This window comes from Phalacrocorax carbo, chromosome 3 (genome assembly GCF_963921805.1).
Source record: "Phalacrocorax carbo chromosome 3, bPhaCar2.1, whole genome shotgun sequence".
Lineage (NCBI taxonomy): Eukaryota > Metazoa > Chordata > Aves > Suliformes > Phalacrocoracidae > Phalacrocorax > Phalacrocorax carbo.
This window is the reverse complement of record NC_087515.1, coordinates 108281489-108306796: the sequence shown is the minus strand read 5'-3', so window position 1 is coordinate 108306796 and position 25308 is coordinate 108281489. Positions and strand designations below refer to the sequence as shown.

Below are 25308 nucleotides of genomic sequence, written 5' to 3'. Positions count from 1 at the left end.
GCAAAATAGTCATACAGGCTTCAATATCCTTTCCCAAGCCGTAACATTTTCCATAGATACAAGGGAATGTCAAAAGCCAAAGGGATACAGATAATTTTGAAAGAAGGATACAGACCTATCTGAACTTAATCCAGGTAGGGAGTAGGGGAAAAGGCCTTTCATAGAGGCCATCCAGCTGAAGAGAAGGCACACAGCTGTGTATGTTCCAAACTATCTTCCAGAAGATAGTTCCAATACTTCAACAACACAGACTTAAAAATTAATCTGGCTGTTCTGGTGCCAGTGCACCTTCCCAAGACCTACAGAGATAACTTAGAGGATAATATATAACGAAGCATTGCAACAAAACAAAGTTATGATGAAGAACATGAGAGAGACAAAAAGTTACAAGCATGACATAGACTCATGGACGCTAACACTGAAAAAGCAGGCATGCTGTCTACCAACGTACAGATAGGCTCCAAGATGACAAGGCCAATGAATCAACATTTAGGTCACTTAAGCAAGCTCTGGGTCAACAGAACCTGGTTCTTATGGATGACCTCAACTACCCAGACATTTGTTGGAAGACCAATATGGCATCAACTGTGTAGAGGACTGCTTCCTCATACAAATGTTAGGTGTGCCAACCAGGAATGAGGCACTGCTGGACCTGCTACTCACAAACAAAGAAAACCTGCTTTGTAATATCTCGGTTAGTGATAGCCTTGGCTGCAGTGATCACAATATTGTGGAGTTTGGGATCCTGCTGTGCGTGCTGAAGGTTAGTAGTTTAAGACAAAGGTTTCAGATTTTAGAAGAGCAAACTGTAGCTCACTCAGAGCTCATCTGGGAGGCATTCCACAGGAAGCTTCCATGGAGGATAAAGGAGCCAGTGAGTGCTGGCAGTGTTTTATGAGCACTAAACCAGTTCATTCCCTTTAAAGGTAAGGGAAGCAGGCAGAGCAAGAGAACCCCTTGGCTTAACTGTGAACTTCTACATCTGCTCAAAATAAAAGAAGTAGTGTACAAGAGATGGAAAAGCAGATGAATACCCATTGAGAACTACAAGGGCATTGCCAGGGTGTGCAGAGATGCAGTTAGAAAAGCAAAAGCTGAGTTTGGTTTGAAATTGTCCAGAGATGTCAAAAACTCAAGAAAGGGTTCTTCAGGCATATAAACCACAAGCAAAAACAGAAGGAAAATACTGGCCCACTGCTAAACAGGAGAGGTTAATCAGTTACCAACAATGCTGAAAAGGCAGAGTTTCTCAATACTTTCTTCATCTCTGTCTCTACCAGCACAATTCAGCCCCAGGCCTTGGGAATAAAAACTCAGGGTGATGCAAACACAGACCCACCATCAGTGAAGGAAGAGTTGGTATGTGAACTGGCACAGGATCTTGTCCCCTGCAGATCAATGGGGCCTAACAATGTCTACCCAAGGGTGTAAAGAGAGCTGGCTGGCATCATTGTGAGGCTGATCTCCATAATGTTTAAGAAGTCATGGAGATCAGGAGGCATCCCAGAGAATGGAAGAAAGCTAATGTCACCCCCATCTACAGAAGATAAGGGCTTAAAGGAGGATCCAGGAAATTATAGGCCCATCAGTCTTACTTCAGTCCCTGGGAGAGTTATGGAGTGATTTTTCCTGGGGGCTACAAGTCAGACGAAGCACATGATGGGGAAAAGCCAGAACGGATTCACCAAGAGCAAATTGTACTTGAGAAACCCGATTGCCTGCTACAACAAAGTAATCTGCTTGATTGATGGGACACAAGTGGTGGACATTGTCTACCTGGATTTCTCCAAGGCTTTTGATACGGTTTCCCACAGCCTCCTCCTAGTGAAACTGATGCATAACAGTCTAGACAAGTGGTCCTTGTGGTGGGTGGGGAACTGGCTGATGGGCTGCACCCAGAGGGTGGTGGTGAATAGCTCCTTTTCAAATTGGCAACCTGTCACAAGCGGGGTCCCTCAGGGATCGATATTGGGCCCAACGCTGTTTAGTATCTTCGTAAGTGATCTGGATGATGGGATCAAGTGTACTCTGATGAAGTTCGCTGATGATACTAAACTGAGTGGGGAAGTGGACACTTGGGAAGGGAGAGACACCCTGTAGGAAGACCTGGATAGGCAGGAAAAGAGGACTAACAAGAACTTTATGAAGTTCAACAAGACAAATGTGAGGTCTTGCACCTGGAAAAACATAATTCAGGAGTGCAGCACAGGCTGGGATCCACCTGGCTGGAGAGCAGCTCTGTGGAAAGGGACCTGGGAATCCTGGTGGACCAGAAGCTCAACATGAGCAAACAGTGTGCTGCTGCGGCCAAGAAGGTCAACAAGATGCCGGGTTGCATCAGAAAGGGCATCACCAGCAGAGAGAAAGAAGCCATTATCGCTCTCTACTGGTGCTTGTCAGGCCACACCTGGAGTACTGTGTACAGTCCTGGTCCCCGCTATACAAAAAGGATGTGGACAGGCTGGAAGGGGTCCAGAGAAGGGCCACCAGGATGATCAAAGGACTGGGAAGCCTGTCATATGAGGATAGGCTGCGAGAACTGGGTTTGTTCAGCCTTGAGAAAAAAAGGCTTAGGGGAGACCTTACCACCATGTTCCATTATTTAAAGGGTGGCTACAGAGAAAATGGAGATTCCCTTTTTACAAAGAGTCACATAGGAAAGATGAGGGGTAGTGAGTACAAATTACTCCTGGGGAGTTTCCTATTGGATGCAAGAGGAAAATTTTTACAATGCAAACACTCAGCCATTGGAATAATCTCCCCAGAGAAGTGGTGGATTCCCCAACATTGGATAGTTTTAAGGTTTGGCTGGACAGGGTGCTGGGCCACCTTGTCTAGACCATGCTTTTGCCAAGAAAGGTTGGACCAGCTGATCCTGGAGGTCCCTTCCGACCTGGTATTCTGTGGTTCTGTGATTCAAATAAATACTCAGAGAATGGCAAAATTAGTAAGTTAGTCAGCAGGAGCCATGATACATTCACGGGAATTGTCATGGATGCATTCAAATGACCTTAGACTGATGGCTGAAATGTGAAAGGGAGTGGAAATGTGTAGATATGGTTGAAAGGAGGATTATTATCTAGACTGATGTCAGCATTTATACTTGTAATTGCTTGTAGGTTTTATTCCATGCAAAGCAGACATGATTTTAGAGAACAATTACTGAAGACAAATGTTGGAATTTGTGCTTATATGAACACAGGGAAGTGTAAAAGAAAGGATACAAGTGGGATAACAGCAAGAATATGTACATGTATTTCAGAGGAGGAAAAAAATAAGATAAGAGCAGTCTGGTATCCATTGGGTAAAAATAAACACCTTTAGTAAGAACATGGGAAACACCTCATCTGCAGTTAATCTCAAGGTGGTATTCCTTTAATGCTCATATAGATATTCTTTTTGGTTTACCAAAACAAGCAAGGAGCATTTAGCAGAACTGAAGTATCATGGGATGGTGATGGGCTTTATGGACCAATTTCTTTCTCCTTTAGACTGTTTACAACAAAAAGGAAAATAAAAACACCCTAGGAATAAAGACGTGCTGTGTACACTAAATATATGTAGGAATGAGATGCATCACAAGAGAATATGCCTCTACAGACTGAAACTGAAAGCACTAAGCTCCTCAATCCTTACAAGAAAAATATATCTGTGATGTGTTGATCTTCGGCCAGCAGCTAAGCATCCAAACTGCCACTCACTCCCCTGCCCCTCTCCAGAGAGAATAGGAAGAGCAAGAAAACTGGTCGGTTAAAATAAAGATAGCTCAATAAGCAAACGGAAGAGGAAGAAAAAAACCCAAACCAACCCACAACAAGTCCTGCAAAGGCAACCACTCACCATCTCCCACAGGCAGAATAATTGCCAGCCAGTCTCCAAGCAACGTCTAGCTCCCCTCAAACACTCTGTTTTTATTGCTGAGCATGATGTTACATGGCATGGAATATCCTGTTGGTCGGTTCGGGTCAGCTGCCCAGGTTGTGTCCCCTCCCAACTTCTCAGCTACTGCCAGCCTTGTGGTTGAGTGGGAGCACAGCAGGAAAAAGAGACAGCCTTGATGGTGTGAAAGCACTGCTCAGCAACAACCAAAACACTGGTGTGTTATTAATGTTGTTTTAGTCAGAAACAAAAACACAGTGCCATATGGGCTGCTATGAAGAAAATTAACTCCATCTCAGCTAGACCCAGTACAACAACAGAAGGTGTTTTACTTCAAAGAATTCTAAAAATGCATATGCTGCTCTTTAGGGAACTGGAATCCCTTTGGATTGCTCCATCTAATGCATAAAGTACACAGAACAGGAGTGAAACCTTTTCAGGCTAGCACAGTGATAACTGAATCAGGGTTTAAATGTTCTATCTTCTTACATTTACCCTTTAGATTTAAGAACACTGATGATAAGTTGATGATGGGTTGATGTCTAAATGTGCATACAGATATCTGTTTTCTTAATTCACAGGACAACTTCTATGCCTTGAATGGTTGGAGGCCTGTGATAGATTGGGAAGGGTTGGATCACATGAACTGGTCAGCTGAAGTAGGAAGGGAGGAAGTGGTGGAGGAAATGACAAGAGACAAAATAAAATAGAAGTAAGAATTCAGACAAAGACTGTGGAATAAACTAAAACTTCTCTGGACAGTCTGTGAGAGGACTTGCCAACTGACTTAGGAGACTAATTGCTGTAAGTTAAAGGCAGCACAACTGTCCTACTAGAAAAATAACGTATTTCAGGTAATTTTCAGGAAACAGGTAACAAATCTGGCATAGATCAAGAGAGGTATACACATGAATTTCTGGTACCTTCTGGTAGCAGGTGATGTGTATAGTTGATACTTCAACAGAGATTCCATTTCTCTCACTAACAAGAATTAGCAGCAAACAAATATAGGGCAACACATGAAGAAAATAAAAAACAACAACAGTGAATGAACTCCTGTTCTCATACATACGGAGAACTGTGGAGTGCTTGGACCACTGGTACTGGTAGATTTGAGGCAGTCCTACCACAGGGAATGTCTTGCAGAAAAAAGCTGATGCATGCTGCGATGTGTTAAATCTTCCTCAAGCACATTATTTATTGAAGCTTTATTAAACTTCACTTTTGCTTTAATCTTTCCTGAAGCCCAGAACAATCATCTCTGACATCCTATTCTACAGCTTCTTCATGAAGCATTACTTAGGTCTCTGAGATGCAAAAAAGGTTCTACGTTCAAAAATACAGCATTTTGTACCATGTACTTTGCCAAAATCTCTTGTTAATATGAATTTCTATATGACAATGATATGTAGCATAGTCATGATGATTGTGCACTCTGTTATAATTTGTAAAGTCAAGGGAGAGTTAATCGACAATATTAGAATTTAGGAATATAGAAGTATTCTATTACAGACATGGAATGAAATGTAGTACCTTAAAAATTAATTCAAGTAATGCCAACCCTAACCTTTGTACTAGCTGATGACGCTAACTGAATTCCCAAGATACAACAGATTATAGAAATGTATTTGTAGGAGCTATATTTATTGTCCTTTTTGGCTTTAACTTTGGTAATCACCATTAATCTTGAGAGAAGATGGACTGCATAGTTTTTAATAAGCCAACTTTCAGATCTCAACTCAAAGAGTTCTTATATAGCCAACACTCTACAGCAAAATATTAGGTACAGCTATCTAACCCAGTGCTCCCCCTCTTAGATTACAAACCTTAATTTATCTGTTCCAGCTTTGTACCTCGAGATTCGAGCCATTGACAGAGGAACTGATAAGGTGTCTAGCCAGCGCTTCTCATATTTTGGTTCATTAGCTATGGGTGAAGAAGGTGATGATGGAGCCTGTATAGGATAAATGAGAATCAGTAAGTGCAGTTTATCAGACAATATACTGAAAAAAACCATGAATATGCATCTTTGGCTCTGCTTGCCTCCGAAGTGAATAATCATAGTAATAAAACTATTCAAGAAACTCAGGATTTAGTACAGAAATAAAAAGAAGCATTCATGTAGAAAGCAATGCTCGCTATCTTGATATTAGGCTTGTGACTTAACTTCAGTATTGCCTAAACATTAAATATATTTATATTTTTGTTAATATTTGTAACTGCCAATAAAAAGGAAATAAGTTTTAGTTACAATTTTTTCTGAATTTTCCCTAAATGCAACATAAAATAAATTTTTGGTTTAAATTAATCTGGGCTGTGCAACAATTCTACATGTCTCAAACAATCATCAGAGAAAAAAAACATAAATAATATCCTAATGTAAAGACCACATTACAGAATACTGGTTTCTTATTTGTGTGTTGTGACTTTTATCCATAATGTTATTTAATAGTAGATTTAAAATTCTGATTTCTGTGTTATCACTATCCATAGGCAGATTGATGAATCTTGAAATTTCATCTTTGAAGTTCTTCTTCAAATGCTTCTACTAGAAAGGCAAAATTTTTGATACTATCTATCTAAGCAATAAAGGATGTCCAGGTATCAGAATAGTGAAAATACATAATTTTACAATCTAGTCATTTCATGTAACTACGGCATACAAAAGAAAACAACCTTAAATCAAGTGTGTGCAAACGCAAATTGCGGTAGGGGAATTAGTTTGGATATATAGCTATTGACAAAAGGGTCTACTCAAACCCAAACTACAGCTTATACGTAGACTGTTCAGCCTGCTCACATACGTAGCATCTTATGTGTCATGACTAAATAGTGCACCAAGGATGAAACATGATAAAAAGAAAACATTTATGGAATTTTAAAAGTTGTCACAGAACCACTAGCACTAAAACATTCAGGAAACTGCAGAGAGATATATGTCTTAGTTGATACACACTTGCAGAATATGCAGTTTGTTCCTTGTGAAATAATATCCACAGGTTTACATCACTGTATCAATGACTAACACTACAGAACTATGCCCAAATTGTCAAAAAAAGATGGTAACTCGTTTTGTTTGAAAATGATTTCAAAACAGTGTTTACAGGCAAAAAAATTAAATTAGATACAGATTAGAAAATTATGGAAACCACTGCTCAGTGTACCAACCCAGATTTATGAGGATAATTATGATCTTAAAAAAACCCTTATTCAATAAACAATAGAATGAGCTAGGAGTTTCTTATAGAATGCAGAAAAATGATAAATTGAAAAGTTTTATTGGTACTTATATCTCTGCACTCCCATGAGAGTTGCGTATTTCACTCTTTTATAAAGATAGCAATACTATTTACAGAAAAGCAGCTGAGGATTCACAGACATAGATATTTAGATCAAAGTTAGGTGTTTGTGCTGTCTCTGAACCAAAATTATTTGTTCCAGGTTGTACAAAGAACTTCCCAGTAGAGAAGGGAGTTGAAAGCTGGTTATTTTTATACGAGCTGTAAATACGCATTGAATAGTACCTATCAAAGCAAATAAAACACAGAATGACCCAGCTGCAGCTCTGTCATGCCCAGGTGTTCAAAAGCCATCAAACTTACTCAAAAAAAGTGCATTCTGGGAATTGTTCTATTTCTACTTCTTTTTCTTACTCTTAGGGTTAATTCTTTTTCCCTAAAGCTCTTTCTTACAGTCAGCAAAGGCCGATCTTTCTATTTATGCCTTTAAATAAATCAAAATAGTGAGTGTCACATTCTAATAGGACAACTGAGAGTTAGTGACTGTGGGGCACTTCTCTAGTAAACAAAAAATTTGTAATGAAATTGCCAGAGTTGGTAACACTGAAGAGTCTTTTAGACTGCAATTTCTTTGGGGAAAAGAATTTCATTTAGGGTATTTGCAATCCCTAGAACAATCCAACTTTCATTTGATTGAGATCTGGTGTTGTTGCAGTATGAATATTTCATAATCAAGTCAATAGACTAGCTCTATTTCATAGAATTAGCCACAAAAGGCTAAGGTGTCTCCAAAGCCTAATACAAATTTAATAGCATCATAGTGAAGAATACGATGCATATTTTAGAATTCTGTACAAATTAAAATAATTGACAGAACCACACACAATCTGAAGTTGAAAATGATCAACATAATCTAACATTCCCATCTGGAAACTGAAATGTCTAAGAATAAAGCAGAAGGTAGTAGCTTATTGCAGTCAAAGATAAATGCTTGAATATAATCACTGAATTTAATCCAATAATCAGGAAATAAAGGAACATAAAAATTCCTGAAACACCTTCATCTGTTGTTCCCATACTCTCAACTCTCAAGACACAGAAAACATCTAGACAATTTAAATATAAAACCCTGTCTTTTTCTGGTGAACAATTAGCTGTACTTCTTTTAGCAGGCTGTTGAACAATAATTAGTAATAATCTAGGCAATTTAAGAGCATTTGGCAGCAAAAAATTCATAGGTGGATCACTGGCAATTTAATGTTTCCATTTGGTCCCTTACACTTCAGTCAAATGCTCTAGTAGGATACCAGTGTAATGAAAGAACATATCAGTGTAAGTAAAGATCAGAATTTTAGGAAATCTACATCACATCTATTCATTAGATTCATGAACTGAAGAGGAAAATGGCCAAAACCACTTGGTAAAAATCTATTAACCCCAAACTTATGATAGTACAGTACAGAAATATTCCTGCCAAAATACTAAACTTCTACAACTGATGTAAACTCCTAAAGAAAATGTGGCTTCTCCAGACAATTTCACCACACTACTAAGAGGTTGGTTTCCCCCTCCTCCCCTCCTCCCAGTTCTGGACTTCTTATACCTGCAGAAACCCTACTGCATGATGTGAACGTTAACGATCAAGAACAGGGAAAGGATACAAAGTGGTCAAACTGGTCCAAGTTTCAAATGTCTGTTTCTTACTAAGCCATATTCTACTAACCAGTTTATGGTAGAGCAGAAAGTTGGAGTGACCCCTCTTAATCTTCTTAAGGGCAAAAGAGGACATACATATGGCCGTAAGACCATTGCATAGAAACAAAATCATAATAAGACCAGCAGTTCATTTTGTTCTGTTTGCCCTCAATGTATTAACACTTTGATGTATCCCCTTCTAAATACATGGATAAAAATAACAAACTGGGGAAGAAGCAAGTAAATGCAACTTTTGCAAACAGAGGTTATACCTCACAAATCTTTTAGAGTTGACCAAAACTGTTAATTAATATAACAAATTGCTAAGGTGTACTTGGGTTTCCAAAAACCTTTTGTCCCTCACAAAAGTTTCTTAACTAATTAGCTGTGAAATAAGGCAAAATTCTCCCACAAATAAATAATTATCTAATATATAGCAAGCAAAACACAGCAGTTTAGAACCTGTTTTCACTGCGGAGGGCCACCATCAGTGGACTCCCACAATTACATATGCTGTTCAGCATATTAATGATCTGGACAAGATGGTGAACACCAGCTGACCAAGTTTACAGTGCAAAACAGGTAACAAGGAACAATAAAAGGAAAACCAAACAGCAAAGAGCTGCAGAAGCTGCTCATGGTACAGAATGACTGCGAGATAAAAGGACTGCTAAAAATATAGCAGATAAATGTATAGTAATGTACACGAGGAAAGACAATATTAACTTTCCCCATACTGTAATGGGATATGAACAGGTGATGAGCACTCAAAAAAAAAGATCCTGCTGTTGTGGGAAAAGCAGAAGTTGAAAGGAATGGAATGGCTTCATGCAAATAATGATTAAGTAAACAAAGCTTCATTAGACTGGAAAAGAAGCAGCTGAGGGAACTGTATGACTAAGGTACGTAAAAACATAAATAAGAGAGAAAGGGATTAGGAAACAGTGGTTCACTTGCCCTTTTCATATGAGAAGAAGTATTGATTAGGGGTAAAATACAGTAGAATAAAAACAAAGAAAGAATGTATTTCTCTATGTAACAAACTCTGGCTCAGGAAGCCCCTATGCCAGAAATCATTGGAGGTGCAGGAAATACACCCTATAAATAATTTACATATTTCCTCTGTCCTTGTATTCTCTCGAGGGCAAGTTATTTGGTTAGATGGTCCTTTGGTCTGACCCGATGTACTGAGCTGGCTGACCTTCAAGCCTCTTATCTACTAAACAGCTTCTGCTGCTCATGTTGAAAACTCTCTGCACCACTCCTCCAAACCACTAAAAAAATTGGCTGTTTAGAGATTATCTCTGCAATCACAGCTTTTATCCTCTGGTTCACTTCACACCTTTGGCTTTCTGCTGAGACCGCTAACAATGTTGCCAATTAAAGCCGATTTGTTTGTAACACCTGTCCATTAAGAAATGGATTGAACACAAAAATCTCATTTTTGACAGAACACTGAACAAGAATCAAGTTGTAATGACATGTAATCACTACCCACCTGGGACAGCTGTGTACTGTTGACCCGGAGGAGTGTCTGACTCTGTATCCCATTAGCAATCATTGACCTATGAAGGACAATGTAGGCAAGTGCTTTCTTGCTTTTTTAAACTGTATAAAAACTCATCATGGGGCAACCAAGGAATCTTCCCATAAGCAGAATAAGCCCAGGAAGTCCTCCACTAGAGACCTAATCAGACATGTATAATTAAGTTTCCACTAAGAACATAGGAAGGAAAGCAAAAGATCACAGTTGGCTGGGATTGTCAATTTTTCATCTTTTTGTGACGTGACTTGCAGTCCTTGGGAAAGTCAGTTATTTTACCTCAGTGTTTTGTGTTTTTTTTTTTTAACTGTAATCAATTCTAAATCTCTGCACAAAAAAATGTAAAATCCCCATAAGGAAATGTTTCTGAATCCTCCCTAGTAACTAAATTTGCAATTTCTGTGACCTTGAAAGCAGTCACAGTGATATTTTAGGTTGACATATTGCTCTTCTGTTAAACATGGATTTCAGGCAGTTTGAAGCAGGGTTAATTTGCTTTTGGAGTCAGAAATACTCAGGGTCATTACTCAGCATGCTTAAGATTGCTTTTAAATATACTTTTAATCTCATATTACAAATACTATCTGGTTTTCAAAAAGGCAAGTCTTACAAAGTCTTCATAGTGGAGGAGGATGGACTACACCTGGAGCAGTAATGTATCTATTGCAAACTTTCTCATGCCACAATTAAGGAAAGAGGGAACAATAATTGGTACAGTTTATTCTTAAAGGACTAAATTAATTAGCATCAATGATTTCTTCCCTTGAAACAGCTACTTTTTTCCTTTGCTGCCACAATGCCTTGCTGTTGTCACCAGCATTGAGAAATAAAGAGAGGACAGGAGAACTTCTCAGGAATATCTGAGCTTTCAACTGAAAATGTAACCAGTGCAAATGATTTAATGAAAGACTTATTTCTGTTCTATAAGAGTTTGATTTTCTATCAAAACTCTTTAATTTTTGCAGTTAAACATTTTTGCAGTTCAAACATTGCATGTTTGAAGGTTTCAAAAGACCAGCAAGATATATACTTGTAAATTTAATTTTCAATGAATTTATTTTCATTTATATGAAATAATAAACTTAATAAATTGTTATTCTGGTGAAGATTGAAAGGTGAAACAATCTAAAAGGAAATAAAAGGTTAGCAAATGTGACACCCATCTACAAGAAGGGACAGAAGGAGGACTTGGGGAACTACAGGTCTGTCAGCCTGACCTCAGCGCTGGGGAATGTTATGGAGCAGATTGTCTGGACTGCCATCCTGCATGTACAGGAAAATCAGGTGATCACGCCCAGTCAGCATGGGTTTAGGAAAGGAACGTCCTGCTTGACTAAGACTTGACTTCTATGACAAGATGACCTGCATAGTGGACGAGAGAAAGGCCGTGGATGTTGTCTACCTAGACTGTAGTAAAGCCTTTGACTCTATTTCCCACAGCGTTCTCCTGGAGAAACTGGCTGCTCACGGATTGGACGGACATACTCTTCGCTGGATAAAAAACTGGCTGGATGGCTGAGCCCAAAGAGTTGTGGTGAATAGGGTTAAATCCATTGGCAGATGGTCACAAGTGCTGTTCCCCAGGGCTCAGTACTGGGGCTGGTTCCCTTTAATATCTTTATCAATGATATGGACAAGGGGATCAAGTGCATCTTCAGTAAGTTTGTAGATGACACTAAGTTTTGCGGGAGTGTCGATGAATTTGAGGGTAGGAAGGCTCTGCAGAGGGATCTGGACAGGCTGGATCGATGAGCCAAGGCCAGCTGTACAGGGTTCAACAAGGCCAAGTGCCGGGTCCTGCACTTGGGTCACAACAACCCCATGCAACGCTGCAGGCTTGGGGAAGACTGGCTGGAAAGATGCATGTGGAGAAGGACCTGGGGGTGCTGGTTGACAGCTGGCTGAACATGAGCCAGCAGTATGCCCAGGTGGCCAATAGCATCCTGGCTTGTACCAGGAATAGTGTGGCTAGTGGGACTAGGAAAGTGTTTGTCCCTTTGTACTTGGCAGTGATGAGAACACACCTCAAATACTGTGTTCAGTTTTGGGCTCCTCACTGCAAGAAAGACTTTGAGGTGCTGGAGTGTGTCCAAAGAAGGGCAGCGGAGCTGGTGAAGGGTCTGGAGAACAAGTCTTATGAGGAGCAGCTGAGGGAGCTGGGGTTGTTTAGTCTGGAGAAGAGGAGGCTGAGGGGAGACCTTATCACTCCCTACCAGTACCTGAAAGGAGGTTGTAGTGAGGTGGGTGATGGTCTCTTTTCCCATGTAACAAGTGATAGGACAAGAGGAAATGGCCTCAAGCTGCACCAGGGAAGGCTTAGATTGGATATTAGGAAAAATTTCTTCACCAAAATAGTTATCAAGAATTGGAACAGACTGCCCAGAGACATGGTTGAGCCATCATCCCTGGATGTATTTGAAAGAGATGTAGATGTGGTGCTTACGGACATGGTTTAGTGGTGGATTTGGTAGTGTTAGGTTTACAGTTTGACTTGATGATCTTAAAGGTATTTTGCAACCTAAATGATTCTATGATTCTATGAAATAAGAATCAAAAGTGATATCCATTAGGAAAAAATATAACCTTTTACTGATCATTTCGAATTTATGCATTTTTTTTTGCTTTAAAGGATTTATTATTTCAAAACGTAGCATTAAAGGCTTGAGCCTGTTCTGTAAACTGGTATTTCTACCAAGTACATGTATATGTAAAAGGCATGACATTCTAGATTACTGTCTTTGTTGATATTGGTTCAAAAAGAGATGATTATGATGATGCTATTATTTATCTCTTGAGGTATTTTTGCTATTTCTGCTTTAGTAAGCCTTGCTGAGAAAATATGTAAATATGTACATATGTACATATGTAAAATATGTATATGAAAATGATAGCAACGCTAATACACTCGATATTTATTTATTGAAATATTTTCCTAGTTAAAACAGCTCTGAGGTTGAAATCATAGAATCATAGATCACAGAATATCTCAAGTTGGAAGGGACCCATAAGGATCATCAAGTCCAACCCCATCTCATTGCAGGACTACCTAAAACTAAATCATATGACTAAGAGCATCGTCCAGGTTGTCCTTGAACTCTAAACTGCTAAAAAATGCAAACATTGGCCACTAAGTTTTACGGATTTTGGTAAAAACTTCTATATTAGTAAATACTGTCTTCACCTTTTTGGTGCAAACTGGAGTGCATCTTGTCAAAACCCTATTACTAAAAATATTACAGCATACTCAAAAGAAAGCCCTCAATATAATGTGCTTTTCAAAGCAGGCAGATTTGTATTACACTTATTCTGGAGGAAGAGAATTAGAGTTATACAATTTCTTGCATCACCACCAACAACTATTCAATTCACAGTGAATTGGATGAACTCTATAGTTTTCAGTCAGGTCTGTGATGGAAATAGATATATATTGTATATACACATATTATATATATTTATATGTATACGTAGGATTAGTTCTCCACTCGATCAATGAACTAATCTGACCAATGTATGGCTGAGTATTTGCTAATACTTATTCCAGGGACAGACAGGAAACAAAGGCTGTAGACTGGCTGGAGAGGAAAACAAGACCGATCCAATTAGCAGTAAGAGAGTCTTACATTAGCTTATTTTAATTGTGGAACAACACAATTAAGAAGTGCTCAGCTGGGAGTAGAGACATGCGTGAAACTCTTGTGATGCCCAGCTAAAGAAACACATTGTTGAGATATCTACTGTAAAGAGTAGTCTTAGAGCGTTCAGCTTGTCTCAGAATTCAGAGGGATTTAACGACGATATCAAAATACCTGTGCATTCCTCTGATGCAGCATCAGTTCAGGAGAGGGTCTGTGTTTATATTTAATGGAATTCTTAGATGCAGATGCACAATTCTGTGACAGCTTTAAGAAGACAGTAATTATCTGGTAAAGTATGCATCACTAAATCATTTAATAGATAAAGGCCTCTATACAGGAAACAAGCTCTTCCAGACGAAGTAACAATTTGGAGAAGTAATTTGATGTCTTTAAAATTCAGTGAAAGCAGCAACTTTTAATTATACAGCTCTATTCTACATTATTTTAATTGACAGACGTTGTTTAATTAAATGGGAGGAAGGCAAAACAGCATGTGAAACAATGATACTACCCCTCCCTTTCTGTCACAGAAAAGAAACACTTTTAATTCTAATGCTGCATCATATGCATGCTTTTGAAATTTAATGACTGCTCTTGAAGACATTTAATGCTTTTTAATTAATGGATGGGTTTGCAGACAGTGAGCACGTATACGTGGTGTTTACATGGAGAGTCTGTATAGCAGTATGTGTTAGGGACTTACACTGCCCTATTCACTGCAGTAGCTGTGCATTTAAATCAATGGGATTACTGTTCTACCGGTGAGGAACAAATTAAAAACCGTTCAATTATAGAAGTTTCTCTAGAAGTGATTTACAATGGAAATACTAATGAATATTTCATTACAGCTGTGCTGCTAGGTGTTATTACATTTTTTTTTTTTTTAATGAACCAATAAGGTACAAGCCTGACTAAGATTAGAGAATATATATGGACTATTTGACAGAATCTCGCACCTTTTTCTTTAATTTGTTACCCTCGGGCTAGTATGTAATTGGTTCCTGAGTAACCTCAACAACCTTGCCTGGAACACCTTTTCAGATATATTCTTCCTTTGGTGGATAGAGGCCAGGGGCCAGAGTAGCTTATATTAAATCTCAGCCCAAAAAGCAGGAAGTAATTATGACTCTTCTCAAACTGTAACAGCAGTCAGAAATCAAAACCCAACATTAAATGTATACAAGGAAAAGAATAGAACAAAATATAATGTCGAGATTATTATGGCATTACACTGTAAATGCAAGCATACCCAAACTTCAGCTGTTACAGACAGCTTTTGGCAGCCTTTGATATTCCCAAATGGGGCGTGTGGTCCTTGCTTAGAAAAATTATCTCAAGGGTAGGGAAATTCTTTTGAATTCCACACAGTCTGCACACCCCTCAGGATAAATCTGAGGTTTGACTCTTAACTGTATCACTAATTAGGACCTCATAAGTGTCAATTTATTGCAGGAACTTGTAGAATGACGCTGGATGTGACTCTGTGGGAGAACTTGTTGCCTCAATTTTACTATCATTTTTCACTACAAGACATTTATAGCATGTACCTGAACTGCTGGAGTTCATCTACGTTAACATCAGATCTAGAAACACACAACGGTAGATGGATCCTTCTAGTTAAAAAAAAAAAAAAAAAAAAGAAAGAAAAAGCTTGCTTTAATTTCTTCTAACAGTTTGGCTTCCTCATTTAGTCTTCAATCTCATGAACACTACCACGTGTCCTTCTGACCAAGCACTTCTGACACCCCTACTAATACACACGAAAGTCGGCTGCTAATTCATTGGCCGTGTTGGCAACAGGTGAGAAGTGGTCCTGATTTTGTTTACTCATAGAGTTTCAAATTTCTAACTTCTCTTTATAATCTAGCTTTGACCTGAAGTGGTCTGTTTTGCACCTCTGTAATCATAGGCAGAAGAACAGATAATACAAGAAAAAAGAGAGGTGATTTTGTTGAGGAATCAAATGCAAATTTAATTCCTCCACAGCTCTCATTCTGCACTCCTGAATATCATAGGCCAAACAGAAGAGCATCATTCATTGATAAATAACACTGCTCCCCAAAACTTCTTTGTCTATCTGTGCAAATGAAAGGTACTCAATGCACTCAGTGCAACCTACAGAGCAATACAACTCTCCTCCTTAAAGCATATTCCTGGTGACTACTCAGATGAATTGCTCCCTATGATCCATCAAGTAAGCAAAGGCACTCAAAATATTTCATCTGCAAGTGTAATTAAAAAAAAAAAAAAAGGAATTAATCAGGATAAAGAAAATGATCCAATTTCTATCAGAAATTATAAAAAAACTAATGAATTGACCTTAACCTCCTAAGCCGTTTTCTTTTCGCTGCTGCTGCACTCTAAAATGAACAAACTCGTAAGAACTGTAAGAAACAATGAAAGGCCTGTGTATGGGGAAAGTATGTAAAATTAAAAAATGGAACCAGATACCTATCAAATGCAAGTTACTGTCTCCTACTTGGGATATTAATTCCATTGTGATCCTGCTGCATTTTTTTCTGAAATATAAATAACAAAGCCACAATCTTCTATCTGACCTTTCCTGGTCTTTTACTTCTTTTCCAGTGAAGGCAGACTTGGATTTAGGCCAGCCCCACTTAAAAACTGAAGCTGCCTTCTTTGACAGTGTGTGAATATCAGATTAATTTTCAGTGTTGTAAGTGAATACTTTTTAAACTAGTATTAGATGTCATAAAGCAGCAAATATTGTTGTGTTCATTTATTTAGCAGATAGTAAGGCTTTCTTTATAGTTTCAATGTCCTATTTCCTCTCACCAGCTTTTGTTAATGCTCTAAGTTAAAAAAATAAATCCTAGAACCATATTTGACTTAAACTTTACTGGGAAATTAACAAGTGTTTAATTTCTGTGCAGAAGAAATGACCAATCTGATCCATCAGATGTTAAATACTAAAGAAATAACTCTGCTGAAAGGATTAGCAGTGACAGTGGGGATCAATAAAACTAAAGGATAAGACTTTTAAAGATACCTTTATTCACTTCATTAATGTCATCATGAAAGTCCTAGTCAACTCTAATCAGAATTAGAAAAACACGGCACTTTTGAACAGCTAAATCTAAATTAAACAATTTCAGTACTCAATATCAAAAGCATTTCCGTAACAATTCTATAGTAGTGGAGTAGAAAAGTGCTATTTATTAGGCTTTTTTCAGCTTTTACTACTATAATTTCTGAGACCTGCAATCAGAAACAGAAAATTTGGAATATTTTTTCCTGTAGGCGGAAAGGGGACACTCACTTCATATTTAATTAATTGAGAAAAAGGAGCACACTTATTTGCAGTGTGTTTATCTCATTTCTTAAAGGTCCTCAGCACAGCAGCAGTCCAAAATATTTAAGTGTAGCTATCTGTGCTCATCTATTTTAAGTTTCTCTTCAGCAAATAAATTGAAGACAAGGTGATGATTACTTTCATGAGAGTAACCAGGGCTATACCTCTGAGCTATTTTTTTATTTATTACATTCATTACTTTTTATGCATGTACATTACCAGACGATACACTGTGAATTGGAAGTCAATTTAAAGTTACATTGCTTTCATATTCAGTTGGAAAATAATGGATTTTCAGACCAAGAGTTGGCAGAGGCTATCATTATCACACACTAAACCATTCTAATAGAAAAGGTACTGATCTGGAATCCTGAAACTTCTTCTTTAAAGTGAGCTACAGGATGATACAAATGAAGACTAAAATAAAACTTAAGAAAGTGTGTTTATACTGAATTGGAAGACACTACAGGAACATTAAAAAACTATTGAAGCTTTCAGATGTAGGGCATCAATTCAATCTCAATTTAATGGTCTGGTCACACACTCCACTGATGTATCCATCAGAATAGCTTTTACTCTCACTAGGAGGGTGTCCACTCCCCTTTCTTGGACCTTCTTTTCCCTTTACGCGCTTGGGAGTCGTATCATTCTCTCACTCAGGACTACTATAGACATTGGAAATTTAGCATCCTACTGGTCCCACCAAGAGTTGAGCATCTATATTTTTTCTTTTTAAAAAACTACTTGGTGATGAAGTAGGCAATGTCTTTTTTTAAAGCAAAACTTTTTAACTTAACAGATGAAACAAAGCCACCAAGGAAAAAAATGCTTCAAAGCAATTTAGAAAATTTTAAGTTTCATTTAATGAGCTAAACTAAACATACACTATCAAAATTAAATTAGAGTTCTTAAATTACATAAACACACAGAAAATCATGATTTACTCTGGTCTCACTTCACTTAGTAGAGCATCGCTTTTGGACAGTTCAGGGAAGCTGGATGCTTTTCAAACAAATGAAAACCTTCTACATTCTACTTTTGCATTGTAACTAACCTATTATTCAATGGCATCTTAAACAGGAATTTTTCACCCCAAATTTCTCCAGAGAGCGGGCCTGGATATCTAGGATATTTGGATATCTAGGAGAATATCTCTACAGTATTTTCTTCCTTGTTTTATAGTAAGGAATCCTTCAGGTAAACAGCCTGTAATCACTAGCCTAGAGACCGCCTCCTCTGAACATTTTGTGTTCCCCTCTGAAACTTCACATTGTGCTTAATAAACCACTTATAAGACACACATGAATGCATCTGCTACTACCAAACTCTACAGTATCCGTCACAGTGCCCAAGCACAAAATAACTAGGTATGAAGAGAGTGCTTCAGCTCATTTCTCTTTGTTCCAGAAAACCCTGTTGAAGTGCTATTCTGCAAACTGCTGATACTATAGGGAGGATGTACATATATCCTGAAGATGATATCACATCACATACAACAGATGCTTCACAGTAGATAGGAGGTGATAAAGATGTATCTAACAGAGGCAAGCTAGCACCAGAACTGAAAATGGTATAATTGTATTAGGCAGAAGCAGCTTGATGTTAACATGGCTAAACCACTGCCTATATGATGTAAGCCAGTACACCACAACATATTCTATTGTGTCATGTGAATGTTACGGCCTGAATACAGCATTAGCTCAAATGTCTCTCTATATTATTGTTTTTCAGAACAGACATGCTGAATGACAGTGTTGTAAAACTGGCATAACAGTAATTCCTTACCTCTCATTCCTGTCCTTTCCTTTACATTGTGTGCTTTTTGGAGCAGCGTTTCCACTCATAAATATACACGCATTGTCTTATATGGCATAGATCTGGCCATATTTAGGAAGGTACCTACAACTGCCACACAAACTTAGAAGATGCAATATTCAAAGTGAGCCAGATCTCCCCTACCAAGGTGACATTAAAAGGGTTTTTAAATATCCTTATCCTTACTGGGCAATACCATTATAGGAAATGTCAGTTCTGCTCTTCTTTTACCATAAAAATATTTAATTAAAAAAAGCAGAAGCACTCACTAGCTGGTATTTAAAACACATTTACACCCACTTTTGAAGATCTGATCATAGCTCAGTTATAGTCACAGCTTCGTTTGATAGAAGTTTGACCACACACCTCCAGCAGACCATCTCAAAAGCCAGTCATTCCTGCTCAGAATACTCAGAACGTTGCTTTTGCATTTCACAATAAGAATCCGGCAATTTTTCATTTTGCTTCCTATGCAGGGAGATCGTGACTTTCTTACTAGGCTAGATATAAGGCAGATTGTTTTGCTTTATTTCACTTCTATGTCATAGTGTCTGGTGCATACATAGCTCCTCACGTGACTTTATGTCAAGCTTCAGAAAAATTAAGTGCTGTATAAAAACGAGCTAGTACCTTAGTATTCCTGTTTTTTACTTTCTGTTTTTCTGCTTACATTTCAAGCTTATGCACAGTTTTTTGTGTGTTATGTTGGAAACTAACTCTAAATTACTCTGTTGCAAGACTACAAAACTCCAGCCACTTATGTATGTTTTTATAATGTGGAGAATTCAAACTGTGTAATTCCTACAGTACAGTCATAGTGATTATTGAAAGTTATTATGGCACACTCATTCTATCACTTAATAGGCATTAATTTACTAAAACATGCCAATGCAATCCGACCACAGCCCTCTTCTTATAACGTAAGCTCTTTGCAGAAAGGACTTTTGTCTGCAGAGCCCCTGGTAGACAGGCATTGCAAAATGCTGGACCCTGAGGACAGACTGGGGTTCTTCAGTAAAAAAACAATACAAAGTAAATAAACGTAATAATTATCTGGATAATTAAAAGCCAATAAACATGAAACCTTCTATTATCTGTGCTCAGTTTTGACCCCAAGCACTAAGGTACAGGTATCAGCGCAGAAAAGCATATTTCTATTTATTTATTTATCATATGTATATAACATATTTATATTATCTCATATATATATTTTTTTCAGATGAAAACAAGCCTTAAGGATTAATTTAGAGAGACAGTGCTCAAAAAAGTGCAAAGCTTGGGAGAAGTCCACTAAGCAGGAGACATGGACATCTCTGACTGAGTAGGAAAAGAAAAGGAAAAAGAGAAGCCTTCACTCCATTCACTGGACATTCCTTCTGTGAAATTTAATATCCAACAGAAAGACTACAGCTTCAATTTGTTAGCAGCTAAAGAATTTTTGAGATGAAGGTCCGTGTCCTTGTACAGCTAGTATTTACATCTTCAATCTTCATTTTTAAAAGACCAACATTGTCACCTGCTGTGACATCCTATCTTCTTTGGCTTTAGCGACTAGCATTTTTCCTGGGGAAAGGAATTTCCCCCCCCCCCCCCCCCAATGTTGCAATTAGTTCAATCATAGCTGTTCACAGCAGAAAAAAGAACTGAATAACCTCTGGATTAAAGAAATAGACCTTCTTCCCCCCTAAGGCTGCCTTTCCATTTTATTTCTTTCTCTTTTTCTCCCTCTCCTATCATGAAAGTTTGCTTCAATAATTCACCATTATTCTCTGAATTCCATGTACATGAGCTGGACTCAATTCAATAACACAATACTACAATTTAAAAAAGTATGACAAAAGTTCACATGAATTCATTCTTAAACAATGATTAAATCTTACTGTGCCCACTCCTACAAGCTTCTCAGTTGCCTCAGAGTCAGAACCTAGCAGGCCAGGGACCCATGTTTGCTACTTTGTCAGTAAGAATTTCACAGTATATGCATTTAAAAATCAATCAAGCAAACAGCATCAATGAAAAAATTAGGGTAGTCTTCAATCCTATACTATCATTCTGAAGCACAGAATGGGAAGAGAGCTTACATAGCTTACACCGTTTTTATTATTCATTTACTTACAGTGTTAGTTGAGTTTCCATTTAAATGTAAGCCACTGTCAAAGAGAGGTGATGAAGCTCCACTGCTGTGATCACTGGATGGTCCAGGGGAACCTGGGAATCAGATCATGAGAAATAATGGCTTATGTTAAAAATATATGTACATATCAGACAATATCTATTCCAGCTGTAAAACACAGGAAGAATTGTTATTGTATATCACCAAACCAAGCCAGAAGTACTACTTGCATTTTAGAATGACAGCCAATAAAATGTCCACGTTACATCTAGAAAGAAAAAAGGTAGCTAGATGTCATTTTACAGAGGCTGTGCTCATGGGAACTACTTGTATGCCTAACGGTTTACTGGATTTAGCCTTTTTTTTTTCACTGCAAATGAGATTCAAAACCAAGTAAGACATTCAGTTACACAAATCCCACTAATTTAAGGAATAAATTTCCTACTGAGCGTTGAAAGCCTCACCTTAGAGTATATCCATGGACTGTATTTATAAACAAAGCTAATAAGAAGCTCTCAGGCAAGTACTAACTGTACATATACATATACTTCATTAATGGATATACTTTTTTCTTAAAATGCCAATTACTTTCAAGAATGATCCACCTTCTCAAACCGAGAAATTAAAAGCAAACATCATGAAATGTTGATACTATGTTAATATGTTAAGATTACACAGTTACATTCTTCAAGGTATCTCTTCCTTTAGCAGTTACACACATGATCCTGCTTTAGTAGTTAAAGTTATTCCAGGAAAGCTTAATACTTTCATAACACACAATAACGGAAACAGCACAAAGTCACAGCATTCTTACTTAAACGTAAGATGTTAACGTAGCGCCAATAATATACAATTACTGTCAGACAGCAGTTGGTCTTATCAATAAAGCCCATCAAATCGATTTCATGGCATTATATTCATCATCACTGAAAACTCATTTTTCCATCTGAAGAAGTCACCTGAAATCGCCTGTAAATCATTTCACATTAATAGGTCTGTCAAGTCTAACATCACAAAAGTCAAAAAGTCATTCTTAGTCATATAATTTTGTATGTATCTACTCCACATACCCAAAAGATTTAGGAAAATGGAACTTAATTCAACAAAGGCTCATTTTCTCCACAACAAATCTCTGTCAGTTTGGTGCTGAGGTCTCAGAATTATACCCTGAGTTCTGAAGTTTCAGCGTGTTTTCTGTTGCAGTCCTTTCTGTAAAATGTTAGATAATGTCAGCAGAAGGAACCGTTATGCTTTGCCTGTATGGGTCTAACCCAAGCGCTGACTTTAGTAGCTAGCTACGACATTTTGTAGCTGCTATGTACGTACAGTAGACGATAAAAATCTATGTTCAGACTCATAGATGAACACAGTGACTTGGCGGAACATTTTCGTATTTAATAAACTAAAAAAATTGGCATTAAATTCTCCACTGAAGAGTCTGCCTGTTGGGGAATCCCACTGTCGCCGGCAGCAGACAACTATGACAGGTTCATGAGTCAACCAGATTCTTACAGTGGAATTATTCCACCTCTTCGGCCATTTGAGCATATCAAAAGACATGAATTACGTATTTTCAACTATCTAAATCCTGTGTTTACCATTATACAAAATACTCCATTAGAATGATTTTTTTTTTAGGTAGAAAAAACTGACATCCATTATATGGGAAAGCTAAGCATAAAAGGTTAGGGAACAAATTTCCCTCCTCCCAGAGTGTCCCTGCAGATTTGCTTTTCAGTTCAGCAACTTTCTTTGGTCTTCTGAGTCACAACAAACTACACAGCCTCTCTCAGGCTCTGCCACCTCCACCACTTGACTGCAAACAAGTTCACAAGCCTTTTAGTCTGCTCCCTGCCTATTCTGCCTCACTCAGTCATGGACTACTCCTTCATGGCCTCATTCAACATTTTAGAAGCTCCCGCTGTATATGCTCAACTGCTTTCACGGAAGCTGCAGTGCTCTCCTCTCTCCAAGGAGCTCTGTTTGCCTCCCCACATGGCAGCCCTAGAGCAATCATGTAGTCTCCCTGTTCTTTGAACAAAACACAGTATGTACACACACGATATACATGATACAGAATACATTAACACAAAGTAAATCTTGTACTACTGCTACTGTAGCCCTTGCCCAAGTAAGTAAGACTCCAAATCAAGTGTTAGGTACCAGTCCAAACTCTGGAACATTAGTTTGAGAAAGAAAATCAAAACAAAGTGTTTATGTAAAATAAAACATGCTACAGGTAACTCACCCTACCATGACCACAACACAGTATTGTGATGGGTACTGATGCCAGAAAAAAAGGCATTTGGTTTGTTATGAGATTTCCAGCAATCATTATTGCCTAGCTGTCCTCTTATCCCACCCAAATCACAGTTAGAGAGCCAGACTATGAGAAATGCAAACCTACACTATGACAGGTTTCATCTGTTTAATTTGCTTATTCTCAGCTGTGGCACTTTTATTCTCTTGAGAAGGCTGGGTCAGGAAGGATCCTGTGGGGGAGGAGAAGATCTTTGCTTGATCTTTACCTGAGCAATAGCTGAGTATGCTCAGAGTAAAAAAGAAAAAAACCTAGCCTGTAAGGTGAGAGGGGTCAGAGAGAGAGCGAGAGCGAGCAAAGATATAGGAATCTGCAGTTCACAGAAGAGACTGAGATGCCCCTGGGTGTAGCAGGAAAAAGACAGGTAGAACTCCAAGGTGAGGGAAAGAAACTTTGTAAGGATCACAGGGGATTTTGCAGACCTAGCAGTAACTCAGGAAATCACAAGCTAACTGACAGTAAACTTAATGCAAGAACTCATTTGCAGTGCTACAGGTAGGGGTTGTTTATAAATCCTTTCATACTCTTTTTGACAGAATCACTTAGATTTTTTAATTTAAAAAGTTAGGTATTCTACTACTTACTTTAATAAATTTGGGTTTTATTTTTAACTTTAAAAGCTGTAAGCTTTCTAGACCTAGAAAGGTCTCAGTTAAAGTTCTGGTAGAGTCCCATCAACAGATGGTTGTTTATTTCAGCCAGTGAATTACACTACACCTCTAAATAACAAACAAAACCCCCAAAATGCAGCAGATCATTGTACAGCAAGTAGTTAGCAAGACTTTATTCCTTACAACAATTTGTTTTACGATCAACATTGTTGAATGATACTGGAGACCTCTTGTATAAAAATAAAATCTCATTCATCCAATTTGCTAATTCTGTCACAGACAACCTCCAATAGACGAAAAGCCTATTCCAGAACCACCACAGTATTAAAATCAAAGGAAACACTCCTGGTGATTTTTAACTACACTGCAAGCTTTGCAGCTTCAGAATATTCTAATAATTTGATATAACTACCAAAGAGAAATTCTGAAGAGAGCCTGTTTTAGCATAAAATGTCCTGAAGAGCCACAGAGAAAGTGTCCTGTCTTCCCAGCAGCAGTGAATCTTATCTAAAAGGGTCCTACATACCTTGCTCAACTCTGGGATGGGTAATCAAGTTAGCTCCAGAGAATTATTCTGTAACAGGCTAACAAAAAACCCTCACAGCCACTAATAACTTCCAGAACCAGCTCCAAAAAACAAAATTCCTTCCTTCCGGTTCCAGAAACACAGATCTATTCTCTCTCTAGCTGTCAGTGACCTTTGAGCAAACCACAGGTCATGGGATGAGGAATCATCCTAGCCATGGAGCCAGACAGTTGCTGACCCTACTGGCCCATGCTAACTTCCGATACAGACCTGAATGTTTTTGAGACATAAGTATTTGCCCCAAGCAAAATTATGTCAATCATTCTGTAATATGTTATAAAATTGCTGATCAGTTTCCTGTGGCAGAGAATATTTGCTGGCATAATTTAATTTACTATTATGGACAGTCTCAATGGTCTAGTAAGGGCCAAGAGTCCAAGGCAGTTGTGAAAGAGACAATAATCAATACTGGTATACCCCCCTGGGTTACAGCTTCCTCCAAACCCAGAAACAAGAAGTCCTTGTCTCATCCTTAAGTGCCAGTAAATCTGTATCCATGTCCAAAAACATGCCAAGTTCCATATTTGTTGTTCATGACCCATGAAAGAGTGAAGAAGCA

The 25308-nt window shown here is 38.1% G+C and overlaps 1 protein-coding gene across 1 annotated transcript in view; it reads right to left on the bottom strand.

The window, feature by feature from the left end:
• The window catches only part of SNTG2 (syntrophin gamma 2), a 268118-nt gene that overhangs the window by 80192 nt on the left and 162618 nt on the right, over nt 1-25308 (bottom strand). Inside the window, exons 8-9 of the mRNA XM_064448571.1 lie at nt 21236-21327; nt 5706-5833 (exon numbers count right to left, since the gene is read on the bottom strand). Coding sequence (XP_064304641.1) covers nt 5706-5833; nt 21236-21327 — 220 coding nt within the window. The remainder of the gene's footprint in view (nt 1-5705; nt 5834-21235; nt 21328-25308) is intronic.